The sequence below is a fragment of the Prunus dulcis genome, chromosome 4, assembly GCF_902201215.1.
Source record: "Prunus dulcis chromosome 4, ALMONDv2, whole genome shotgun sequence".
NCBI classification, from domain to species: Eukaryota; Viridiplantae; Streptophyta; class Magnoliopsida; order Rosales; family Rosaceae; genus Prunus; species Prunus dulcis.
Window position 1 is genome coordinate 10,281,479 of NC_047653.1, and position 13,374 is coordinate 10,294,852.

Below are 13,374 nucleotides of genomic sequence, written 5' to 3' on the forward strand. Positions count from 1 at the left end.
TTTTTTTGTAAGGACCGCCGTTGGTTTTAAAAATTTATTCTATAAATTTGTCGCTTTCATTCATTTTCGGTTTTCATTTAGGGTTCCAAGTTCTTCCTCTCTCAGAGACACTGTCTCTCACATCTCAAAGACAATAATTTGGATGTCTTTCTCAAAGAGAAATTGAGCTTACTCGCATCAAATCTATGTCCACAAGAAGAAGCTTATCAACTAGCCTTCTCACTTCCTTGATCAAGCCTGATAGGACACTTAGTGCTTCTGAATACTCCTTGCTTTCCGTCAGATTTGTGATAGCCTCTTCCTTTATCCGTAGAGCTTCAGAAGAAGAAGATGGGTTTCAAGAATGCGATAAAGAATAGAAATGGCTTCAGATAGCCTCTAAAGCATGAGCAATCGAATCAGTAGTTGCTGGGAGATATGATGAAGACATTGTCAATGCTTTGAACTATACAAGTCCTGCAGAAAGATAAAGGACCAAGCTGTTAAAGAAACTGAAACAACGACGGTTTTCTGTTATACCGTCGTCTTTTCTCGTCGCCTATATTAAGGTAAGATGGCGGTAGATTTATAATTACCGACGTAGGTTATTTGTAAACGTCGTTAAGTGTGATACAACCGACGTGGATTTTATTTTTAAATTATAAATAGAGTTTTTTTTCCCGAATTCTTTCAGTTTTAGTTTTCAATTACAAAGCGTGATAAATAGATTTTTCTTTCCCGAGGAAATTTAAAATGAGGGAAATTAGTGTTCTAGAATTTGTAAACTAACACGATGCAATATTACTAACCCGAGGAAATTATAAATAGATTTTGCTGGTAAGATTTCGTAACCCTTGGGTTCTCAGAAAAATTTGATTATGTCGGCGGTTTTCTATATAAACCGTCGTGGTTATTTCAATTCTTGTCATTAAGTAGATCTACCGACGTAGGATAAGAAAATCAAAGAAAAAAATTGTTAACAAAAAATTCTTATTAAGACGACGGTTTAAATTAAAGGTACGACGTATAAAATGAATAAATACGACGTTAAATTTTATAGTACGATTTAAAGATAACGTCGTAGAACTATACGAGAATGACGCCGATATATTTATATTTTCCGTCGTTGTACATTAATTTAATACGGCGATATTTTGTATTTTAAAGCCGTGGATTTGTTTGTAATTATACGGCGTCTTATACGAAAATCTCGTCGTGTTATTTTATGAGTAAAAACGGCGGCTTTTATTGAAATCGTCGTCTATACTTTCTACGTCGGTCGATTCATAACTTCTGCCGTTCTTTGTTGGCTTTGATTTTACTCTGCGGAAATCTGTTTCAAATAGACGTCGGTTGTTTAATTAGGTACGCCGTTGTTTTTGAACAGCCATTTGAATCTCCATTTTTAGTTGTCTAAGGTGGTATTACACGACGGTGTTTTTAGAACCGTCGTCTTTTTAAAAACAACGACGGTTTTCACTTAGATCGTCGTCGTTTTCTGGTCGTCTTTTTCACTTTTTGTAGTAGTGACTATTCAATTTCTTAAGTGTTACACGTACAAAATAAATAAATTTAAAGCTACTTAATAAATAAATAAATAAATTATATATATATATATATAGACACACCATTCATCGATCCAACTGTCAAACTTATTTGTATATACTTCGAGATCGTATACCCCAAAAATCGTAAAAAATAAACATTTAGAGATCTAGTAACAGGACAAAAAATTTCGATGGTTATAAATGAAAAATCATGATTTAACGGTTATTTTAACTCCGATTTTGGTGATTTTTTTATAGCTACACTCCTTGATCCTATATGAATACAATGACTGAATTTGATCTTCAATTTTAAAATATTTACACTAGTGGATACCACAAAATCTTATGTTATATTTAACGAAAGTATAAATAATAAACTCTTAATTGTTAGTGAAAATATATTGTTTTGATGGCGTACACATTCTACGAAACTAGTTTCAACGATCCAATTGTCAAAATTGTTTGTTTATACTTCGAGATCATATACGCCAAAAATCAGAATAAATAAACATTCAGAGATCAACTAATGGGACAAAAATTTCGACGGTTATAAACGAAAAATCACCATTTAACGGTTATTTCAATTTCAATTTTGATGAATTTTATAGCTACACTTCTTGACCCTATATGAATACAATGAACTAATTCAATCGTCAATTTAAAATATATATTTTCTAACAAAAACCCAATCCGAGCTACAATAATATATTTTTCTAACAAAAATCCGATCCGAACTAAAATAATAAATTTAAAGCTACTTAATAAATATATATACCTTTTAATTTCTTAAGTGTTATGCATACAAAATAAAAAACAAATTGGTTTAGGCAAAGAAATATTTGGATTATGTCATGCAAAGATTTTAAAAAATATTTTTTTTATTTTATTTATTTTTGTAAAGACTTTGCGCAACGAAACACACTTCGTCGCTCAAGACTTTGTGCAACGAATTTTATTATTTCGTCGCGCAAAGTCACTTTGAGCAATGATGTTTTGTCATTGCACAAAAGTTTGTTGCGCAAAGAGACTTTGTGTGGCGATGTGTGTTTCGTTGCGAAAAATTTAGTCGCGGACTTTGAGCGACAAAGTTTTGAGTTTCGTCGCGCAAACTGATTTTAAGCAACAAATTGTATTTCGTCGCACAAAATTTGGTCATGCAAGGATTTATTTATTTTTACTAGTGCAAGTTCACAAAGTTCAGCAATTACAGAAAATATTGTTCACAAATACACATAAACTCTCCCCATTTTTGTCTAGAAAAGACAAAGGCAAAAACAACCAACAAACTAAGTAAGATCTCAACACAAGATCTCCCCCTTAAATGAAGCATCTTCAACAACAATCAAAAAAGGGGGTCAATAACGCAGCACACGCAAAATATACACTAAGCATGGCAAGTCAAGCTCATGACAAAGGAAACGCTTAAGCAAATGTCCAAGCAGCATGCAATTTACCTATGGCAAGCAAAATTCTCATTCCATGATCGACAAGCAATTCCCATGGCAAGCAAAATTCTCTCCCAATAATACAAAATTCAAGCATTGCAAATACATTCTATCAGTTTCTTAATGGCCATTTTCCTCGCAACATTAAAGAGAGTCCAAAATCAATCAAGCAGGTGTCCACAAGAAAAACAAGCCTAGACCAAAGCATCAGTCGATGTCTATTCCTACAAAGTCAAATGAAGAACTCACGATTCCAGCAAATGGGCAGAACTACTACCAAAAGACCAAGATTGAAGCTCAAATGTCCAAGTTACGAAGCCAGTGCGCTCAAAGCTTAAAACAAAAAGGAATGCGACACAATCTTTCGAGACCTCCCCTTTCCTGTGCCAGAGACGTATAAACCTACAACCACGGAAGCAGCACATCACCCAAAGTTTAGCCTTTTCGCTAGCACAAAGAGGCCTAACACACGATAAAATGAAGAAAAGAAAAGGGAGTAATCTATATCGGCGACTCCTCTGCATGATTTCGGCAAAGGCACCCTTCTAGCAACTTGCCCAAAAATTGATGCAAACCCTGCCTTTTTCGCCAACTATGCCATGGGTACTCTCGTCGCAGCAACAACAAAGAATGGAAAGGTCCAGAGGTTTGGCATTTGGCTGCCAAAACAAGAAAAAAAAAAAACCCTATGAGGATGAAGAACCCAACAAACCCCTCAAAAGATTCAAGAAATTGCAAGGGAAAAGGGCATACCTTTTTAATCCACTCAAAAATGGCCTCAGATGCACCAAGAAAGAAGGAATTGGAAATTTTGGAAGAAAAGTCTACACAGAGATAATATCTTCCAGCAATGTCAAGTGGGTTTCTTCATGCGGGGAATAAAGGAGTCGAGTTTGGCTTGAGCTTCCTTCCAGTGGCTATAGACAGGCGGTTCTTCTTGATCTCACACACAATCTCACTTTGAGTTCATTAGAGGAAGAAAAGGAAAAAGAAGATGAAGGTGATGTGGAGAGGTATACTCTGGTGGGCGTAAAGAGGAGGGAAAAGAAGGAAGAAATAATAAATGAAAAGGAAGAAGGAGGAAGTTGGTATCTAGGAAATCGCAAATAATTGCTGGACTTATGAATTTGATTTTTGGGTCTAGTTTAATTATTCGGCCCATTCTAGCACTATGTCAAATTTCACTTTCAGCAACACTACATAAGCATCAGAAATAGAGAAATCGATGCTATTAGTAGATTAGGCATTGATTTCATAAATAACGATACTAAACACTAAGTATAAAGACATCAACACAAATTTTTGTTTTTTTTATGACAATGCCTTTATTCCCCTTTAGCATCATCTACGTAACCACAGATGCCTAAAGTGATTAGTTTTATTTTATTTTTAAGAGAGACTTTTTTTGGTAACATCCCTCCGATGCCTAAAGTCAAGTCAACCCTAACCCAAAATTTTCACACTTTCCCTCACAAACTCTCTACCCAAACCTTCATCTCCCTCTCAAACTCTCGCCCCAATTACCTCCAGCTCCCTCTTAATTTTTTAACTCCCTATCAAACAATCACCTAAAATTTCATCTCCTGAAACTCTCTCTTTCTTCTCTCTCCTCCATCATTGCCCCATTCTTGCCAAAACTATCAGATTCTCAACCATTACGATTCACAGGGAGAATCATTCTTCCATTTGATGATTCTCAAGCCAGCTCACACAATTTCACTGTTCACTTGGGATTAAATGATGCAACAGTTTTAATAATCTGCACCAAATTAATTTTTTTTATTTATAGCTTTTTGTTTTAATATTCCATAGCAATTAGTGGTAGGGTTTGCTTTTAGTGGACTGTGTATATAAACCCTCGTTCCCTCACTCTTTCAGTTTCATAGCATATCCCCACACTCTCAGAACTAGTACTTATGCCGTCTCAAATCTTCAACGGAAAACATGGAGCAAACTTTCATCATGATCAAGCATGATGGGGTTCAAAGGGGCCTGGTAATTTCTTCAAATTCTTCATCTATTGTATTCTTTTGGTACTTCAATTTTGTAGCTTTATTTTGGTCTGTTAGTTTTAAAAACTGGGCAAGTTCTTATCTGTGTTTGAGTGGGTTTGCCTAAGTTCTTGTTTTTGTTTATGAATTTCATAGCAAGTGTTACTGGTATGGTGTTTGGTTGGTGGGAAAACCTAGTACTTACACCATAATCAACCAAGCGTGTCTAGCATCAGATGATTGACACTTAGGAGAGGAAATACGCTAAACGGGGATACGAACAAGCCCTTAGCAGGCAAGTGACACCACCTCCTCTTTAGCCTACCAAAGGAAGGCCCCCTTCAGAAGCAGTAGACACCTGCCGAAGCTTTCGGCTACATAACCTAGGGCTATGACATATGTCACCTCTACATCAGGTTGCACAAAGTCCCACATCGAAACTTTGTGCAAAGCCTCCATTTTCATTTCTCTATAAATAGGGAATAATGCCCGTGTAAACAAGGGTAACTAATTTCTCACCTTTATTGTTACTTTGCCAAAATTACCACATATAGCTGACTTAAGCATTGAGAGCTTTCGGCAAGCACCACACCAATGTCCAAAGCTTGACGACCGCTTCTTCCTCCTTGTCTTCTGTAGGTTCCCCCAACACCAAAGGTTCTCACCTTATTCCCTGCTGAAGACCATACACTTCTCTCTAGGTTGACTCTCCCAAAAAAAGCATCAATAGTTTAGCGCCATCTGTAGGAATCGACTTCTGAATCCCATCTCCCTCTACAAGCCTCGCTGGCTCCCTCCCCCATCAAGCCCCGCTGCCTCTTCTCTTCCCCACACTCTGCCATGAGCGAGGCCAGCTGCGATACCCCCCAGCACACCCCCCGTGGGGACTCCTCCAAAAAGAAACCTTCGGGGCGAGGTGAAACACCTCTGCGCCAGTATGGCCAAGATGAAGGAGAATTACAAACACCTTCATACCAAGAATGTCGAGTTAGAGCATGATTGTAGCGTCCTGAAGCGTAACTGGAAAAAGACTCACCCCCAGGGCACCTAGTAGGACCTCACCCAGGATGCTGAGCACACCTAGCTGAACCAACCGGCTATCTCCCGTCATAGCGCCCCAGTCCTGTCCAGGCTCGATAAGGGCAAATGCCACCTTCACCTAGAGACGACCAAATTGCAGCTTCTTTACATTTCCCAACCGAAGGACTGGCCCTATGAACCGACCAAAATATACAGGGATTGCAGGGACTGTCTCTCAGACCTTCGGCCAAAGCCTACCCATATTCCTGTCGACCTTGATGACCCACGGGTGGCGCACCTGGGCCCCATGCCGAAGCCCACCTACCTTTCTGCCGAAGTGGGCACTACTACAAATATTCAAAAAGACAACACTGAATACACACTAGTTGGCTCCAAAACCGTTGTAGTTGTTTCTTCCACAACGGTTAATAACCGTTGTCAAAAGGGGTTTTTAAGCATTGTGGTTTAGGGTATTTGGTTTTCTAATTTTATTTCACAATTTTCACAACGGTTTTCATTTCAACCATTGTAATTGAAGCTTTTTAAAAAGAACATGGAGTGAACAATGGCTCAATATTTTTTCTTAAGCCCCGATAGTTCTCATTCTCTCTTATCTCTCTTCTATCTTTTGTCTCTAACATCAACCTCTCTCCAGAGTCTTGTTCTTCCCGCCTTGCCTTTGCCACAGCCAAAGACAGCGAGACTCTGTCTCTCGCGTCTCTCTCTCTCCTCTCCCTCTCCCGTCTCTTTCTCTCTCCTCCCCCCTTCTAGTTCAGAGGGATTTGGGTTTTAATTTTAGGGTTACTGATTTGCGTTTTAATTTGGGTGTTGGCTTGCGGTCGCTCTACCTCGATCAACAAAGGTAAAGAAAAAAAAATGTTTAGGGTTTCAATTAATGTTGCAGCTGTTTGCAGAAGAGGCACATTCCTCGTTGGTCGTCCTCAAAACTCTGACCCAACGACGCAGCCTCTCTTAATTTTGACAGAGACCCATTTCCATTTTCAATCCCCTTTCTCTCTGCTTGTTGCTTTCTAAAAATTCTTAATTTTTCGCGCTGTTTTTCATTTAAATTTCTTAAAATTCTGCGTCTTTTCAATGAAACTCAATTCTCAGATCCATGGGAGGCCAACCCATGTTTCTATATAACTCAATTCTCTACCTGGGTTTCACCAATGCCCCAACCCTAACAGATCCCGCCTCACCTGAACCTAACGCTTTCTTGGTTTTGCCACAAAATCTCAGCCGTCCCATCGAGACCCACCTCATAAAATGAAGGGCAAGAGCCTTTTGTTCACGATCGGGCTCGTCACCCCCCGGTACTCATCCAACATTGGGGTTCTGCTGCTGAACAAGTACTTACTCGGCAACTATGGCTTCAAGTACCCGATCTTCCTCACCATGTGCCACATGACTGCCTGTTCTTCTCTCAGCTACATAGCAATTGCTTGGATGAAGATGGTTCCTATGCAAACCATTCGATCCCGGATCCAATTCTTGAATATCACGGCGCTGAGCCTTGTGTTTTGTGTGTCGGTCGTTTTTGGGAACATTTCGCTTCGGTATTTGCCGGTCTCGTTTAACCAGGCTATTGGGGCCACCACACCTTTCTTCACTGCGGTCTTTGCTACTTCATGACTCTCAAAAGGGAAGCTTGGCTCACCTATCTCACCCTCGTTCCTGTTGTTACAGGGGTCATCATTGCAAGTGGAGTATGAGCTCTTCCTTCTTATTAATTTTTGCTTTATTATTGCAAATTCAAGTATATAACAGAGAATTACTGTGAATTCTGGAAATGGATTTGCTTTGGGATGAGCTGCTTTGGATGAGAATTGAGCAACCAGTCTGTGAATTGGTGGCAGTTTTTTCAATTGGGTTGTTCTTTTTGTGTATGATTCCAATTGGTGTTAACTGTCCTATAGTTGGATGGGAACTAAAATCTGATAGTTGAGAGAAAATAATTGTGAGATGTACCAAAAGAAAATGGGAACATAAATTTTGAAACTGAGATATTAGTTGGGTAGGACCTGAGATCTGATAAGTTCTTGTCAAGCTGAGATAGCACAAGAATTTAGCTGAATTGGGGTGAGTTCCTGTCTTGGAACCTTGAAGATAAATATCTTTGATTTAAAACTACCGTTGGGTGCATGAAAGTGGGTGGCTTTTTCCTATTTGCCTTTGACATTGATCGTGATATTCAGATTTATACTGCAGCTGGTGAAATATATGGTGCAGAGAGGAGAATGGCAAGTCTTGCAAAGGCTTATCCCAAATTGGTGAGTAGATGAAAGCTGAAGCCACCACCTGTATTTTGTATATGGTTACTTTTTGTGTTCTATTTTTACAAGTTGCCATTGGATTTGTTCAAACAGGTCAGAAAGGAGATACTGTTGGAACTGTCAGACCTTAGGTTCTTTCAAAATGACTTATCCCAAATGGCAGCACTGGATTATCTTGTCTCATTGGAGGGTGATATTTTTGTTCCCACATATGATGGAAACATGGCTAAAGTGGTTGAAGGCCATCGCAGGTAGTTTCTGCTGCTGACAGTAATTCTCTTTTGTTTATATCAAAACTTTATGGTAATTTTGTAATGCACCTGGTGGTTTTGCTTGGCTTCAAACGATTGGTTTTGGAAGTCAAACCCCGGCCAGTCATTTGGCATCCCAAATCTTGTTTCTTTGAGGAGACAATGATTTGTGTACACTGCTTTGTACCAGTCCGACATTTTTTTACTGTGAAAGTGTTGCAAGTTTTGGAGCTTTAGTTTATCACAGGTTCATTTGTTCGTAATCCCTGATATTTAGGCAAAGATGGTTTTCAATGAATTGGTATGTCTTTCAATGTTGGACTCTTTAGCCTGCATGATATGATTGCAGACAATCCTATATCATGTTTGTGGGCACTTACACTTGAAAACAATCCTATATCATTTATTAGTTATTAATAACATAAATATATATCTATTCTATAATCCATTTTTGTAACAGACAACAGTGGAAAGAAAAAGCAACTGCCCACAATAAATATATATATATATATATATATCTATTCTAATAATCCATTAATGGTTTTCACTTATGCTACAGCCTATCTATTCCCAAGCAGCTTGAGTCCTAAAATTCTTGAAGGCTTGTTAGGAGCAGGTTTGTCAACACACGAGCAGATGGATGAAGTCCGACATGAGTGAGCAAGTTTTGTGACCATTATGTAGAGTGATGAAGTTATGGAACAAGATAAACACAATTTTTTTATTGTGAAAATTGTTGTAGCATACATGCATTGAATTTTAATTGTAAATTGATATTGTGGTATAAATTATTAGTGTGAATTTCCGTTAATTTTCATAGTGAATGATTCCTTTGGAATTTTGGTAATTTTGTGGATTTTTCAAAACGTCATTATCTATGCTATTTTCAACAGTGGTTTTCGATAACAACCGTTGTGGAAGGTGTTAAACCACAACGGTTTTAAGTAAGAACTTTTGTGGAAGGTGATAAAACACAACGGTTACCATTGACAACCGTTGTTGAAAGTGTCAAATTACAACGGTTTTATAGAATAACCGTTGTTGAAAGAGTCATATTACAACGGTTATTATTGAAAACCGTTTTTGAAAAGGGTCATATTACAACGGCCACTCTGTTGTATATGAGAATTAACAACGGTTTTCCTTAAAAACCGTTGTTGAAAGTGACATATTACAACGGTTCTTGACCGTTGTCATAAATATATAGAAAAGACGACACTGCTAACGTCAACGGTTTTACAAGACTTTCTACAATGGCAAAAAACCGTTGTCTATTAACTTTTTTTGTAGTAGTGGGGTGTGGGGGACTCGGCCGATTGGGAGCCTTATCGCCCTGAAGATTGGGAAACCTACCATACCAACATGTTCGAGGATTGGGAAGCTTGCCCACCTTCTGCCCACCCGCACCCCAGGCCTTCAGCACTCGGTATTCTCCCTCACGCCGACCCGACCATGAGGCTTCTCTTTGAGAAGATCCGACATCTGGGGAGTGAGCAGCATCGCAGCCACTAGCCCCTCTAGGCGAAGCCACTCCCTGGGCCCTTCACCGAACGTATCCTTAACTATAATTAGGAGAAGGACATTCAGCCGCTCTGCATTGCCTTCTACACGGGCAATGAGGATCCCCTCACCCAAATCCACTCTTTCCAATCCACCATCGTATGCAAGGGCCTTAGTGACGAAGGCATGTGCCTTCTTTTCCCTTCTACCCTCAGTGGCGCTGCTCTAAACTGGTTTTATCGGCTGAACCCCCGCACGATCAACTCATTTGATAGCCTGAAGCAGACATTACTAGACCATTTTATGATCCAGATTGATCATCTATATTCTGCGGATGACTTGCACATGCTTCGACAGGGTGAAGACGAGCCCCTCCGAGAGTATGCTGCTTGCTTCAGTTATGAGTACTCTTGTTGCCTAGAAACAGACAATCGCGTGTGCCTTTAAGAGTGGTCTTCATGAATCCAACTTTCGCTACCTGGTCCACAGCAACCCATGGAACACCTATACTGAACTCATGAAGCAGGCTGCCATCCACGCCAAGGCCGAGTATTTCAACTCCAAGTGTGGCCCAGCCAATCAGTCACGAATCACCTTCGACGACCCTCCACAGGCCCCAGGCCTCAGCCTCCACTCCCACCAAATCGAACCATTATTCCCCTGCTCCTGACTCTCAGGGTGGCCAGAACCCCAAGAGAAAGGATGGTTACTCACGTGGCTTCAGCGAGCGCGGCCGACACTCCAATCATCACCCCTCCAGCGGCGGTAACCTCCCGAAGACACACGATCGTGCCCAGCTACCCTTTGAGCCTAAGCCTCGGTTCGAGGTCTTTACCACACTAAACACCACCTATAAGAGTGTGTTGGTCAATGAGGCACTGATCATACCTAAGCCTCCTCCCCGACGACCCACCAACAAACCTATCCCAAACACTGGCATCTTCTGCCGCTTTCACCAATTCAATGGCCATAATACAGAATCTTGTATCGCTTTGCGCAACATTATTGAAGGGCTCATCTGCAAGGGGAAATTAGATAAGTACGTCCACAATCCTCCACCTTCCCCAAACCCCTACCAGAGCCAGATCAACATGATCTCTACCATCAGCGATGGCCCTACCCTGGTAGGAACTTCCAACAACTCCCTCAAACGTTATGTCCGATCTTCCTATGCTCATCAGGTTTTCAGCACTGAGCACAGGCGCATGCCGAATGCCTCTAGAAGTGGCCCGTCCCCTATCACCTTCAGCGAAGAAGAAGAGCGTGGCATCATATACCCCCATGACGACCCACTAATCATTCAGGCAGACATCTCTAATTTCGATGTCGGGCGCATCGTGGTTGACACCGGTAGCTCAGTCAGTGTCATGTTAGCCGAGGCATTCAACGAACTCCAGGTCCCTAACCATCTGTTGGATCGCAGTATCACCCCCTTATAAGTGTCTATGGCGATGTGGTCCAACCCATTGGAAGCATCCATCTCCCCATCTCCATTGGTTCGGCACCCCAATGGGCCATGGTCACCACCCTCTTCCTAATCGTCGATTGGCCTACAGCTTACAACGTCATCCTCGGGCGTCCCGGCCTGGAGCAAATGCTAGTCTTCATCTCCACACATATGCTGCTGCTAAAGTTTCCCACACCCCATGGCACAGGCACGCTGCGCAGAGACCAACTAGGTGCCTGAAGCTGCTACGCTTCGGTAGTCAAGTCCACCACTCCCCCCCCTATGTGAAGCTCTTTCTATCGCTATAACCCCACCTCTTCCCCGAGCTGGCGCTGAACGCCCTCAGGACCCTAGGGAAGAATTCGCCACCCTTCAGGCTGAACCTGTGGAAAACCTTGAACTTATCTGCCTTCATGACAACTTCCCAGATCTGCAGGTACGGATCGGCACCTCCCTTCCCCCTGACCTTCGCTCTGCCCTTATTGCCTTTCTCCACCTCAACTCCGAGGTCTTCACTTGGTCCTACAATGATATGCCAGGGATATCACCTGATCTCATCTCCCATCGGTTTAGTATTAACCCTGCCATCCATCCTGTTTGGTAGAAGTGTCGTGCCTATGACCTAAAGCAATATGAAACCATGAAAGTGGAGGTGGAGAAACTCCGAATATCAATTTCATCAAGAAGGTGGATTACCCTACGTGGCTAGCCACCGTGGCAATGGTGCGCAAACCAAAGAAGGGTTAGTGAATGTGTGTCGACTACACCAACCTGAATCGCGCCTGTCCAAAGGATAGATTCATCACTGATCAAGGCCTCTATTGTTACAAGGTGATGCCCTTTGGCCTAAAAAATGCTAGAGCTACGTATCAGCGCCTTGTGAACAACCTCTTCGCCTCGTTGATTGGACATACCATGGAAGTGTATGTTGATGACATGCTGGTCAAAAGTCGCACTGCTGACTAGCACATCCCTAACTAATCTACTATGTTTGAGGTGCTAAAGCAACACAACATGCACTTCAACCCCACGAAGTGTGCCTTCGGCGTTGCTTCAGGCAAATTCCTCGGGTTCATGATTAACCAGCGCGGCATCGAAGCCAACCCAGAAAAAATTCAGGTCATCTTGGACATGAAAGTGCCCAAGACGGTCATTGACATCCAAAGCCTTAAAGGACGTGTCGCAGCCCTAACCAGGTTCATCTCCAAGGCCACTAATTGTTGCGCCCCTTTCTTCAAAGCCCTTAAAGGAAATAAATGCAACATCACCTGGACCCCAGACTATGATAAGGCTTTCATTGACCTCAAGGCATACGTGAGCAAGGCGCCACTCTTATCCACACCTGAGCCTGGTGAAACCTTGATGATCTACCTTTCAGTCTCTCACACAACAGTTAGCTCCATGTTAATCCTACCACACGAGGGTGCTGAGCATCTAGTACACTACGTCAGCAAGGCATTGCAAGATGCCGATGTCAAATATTCGGACATAGAGAAAATGGCCTTAGCCCTGGTCACTTTGGCCAGACGCCTTCGACCCTACTTCCAGACCTACACGATTCATGTTCTCACCAACCAGCCGTTACGGCAGGTATTATAGAAGCCGGAGACATCTGGCAGACTGGTTAAGTGGGCTATCCAGCTCGGGGAGTTTGATATCCACTTTAAACCACGATCGGCCACTAAGGGTCAGGTTGTCGTCGATTTCTTGTCCAAGTTTATAGCACCCAAGGATTCGGCCACCCTCGCAGTCACTATCGAAGCCAATACCCCCTATCCTCGTCCACGTCGTTAGTGAAAGCAGCTTTGACCCTAACCAGCCTTTCTGGGCACTCCATGTCGACGGATCTGCAAATGCTCAAGGGTGCGGGGCAGGCCTAGTCCTTGTCTCTCCATACCATGTTACCCTAGAGTATGCT

At 41.7% G+C, this 13,374-nt stretch overlaps 1 protein-coding gene and 1 pseudogene across 1 annotated transcript; both read left to right on the plus strand.

The window, feature by feature from the left end:
• Positions 1-7,077: 7,077 nt before the first annotated feature.
• Positions 7,078-9,323, plus strand: LOC117624090 (annotated as a pseudogene).
• Positions 9,324-10,195: 872 nt separating this feature from the next.
• On the plus strand, positions 10,196-11,448 carry LOC117625334. The gene is made up of 2 exons (XM_034356910.1): positions 10,196-10,389; positions 10,536-11,448. Exons 1-2 carry the CDS (start codon positions 10,196-10,198, stop codon positions 11,446-11,448), a joined length of 1,107 nt encoding a protein of 368 aa, XP_034212801.1.
• Positions 11,449-13,374: the final 1,926 nt, after the last annotated feature.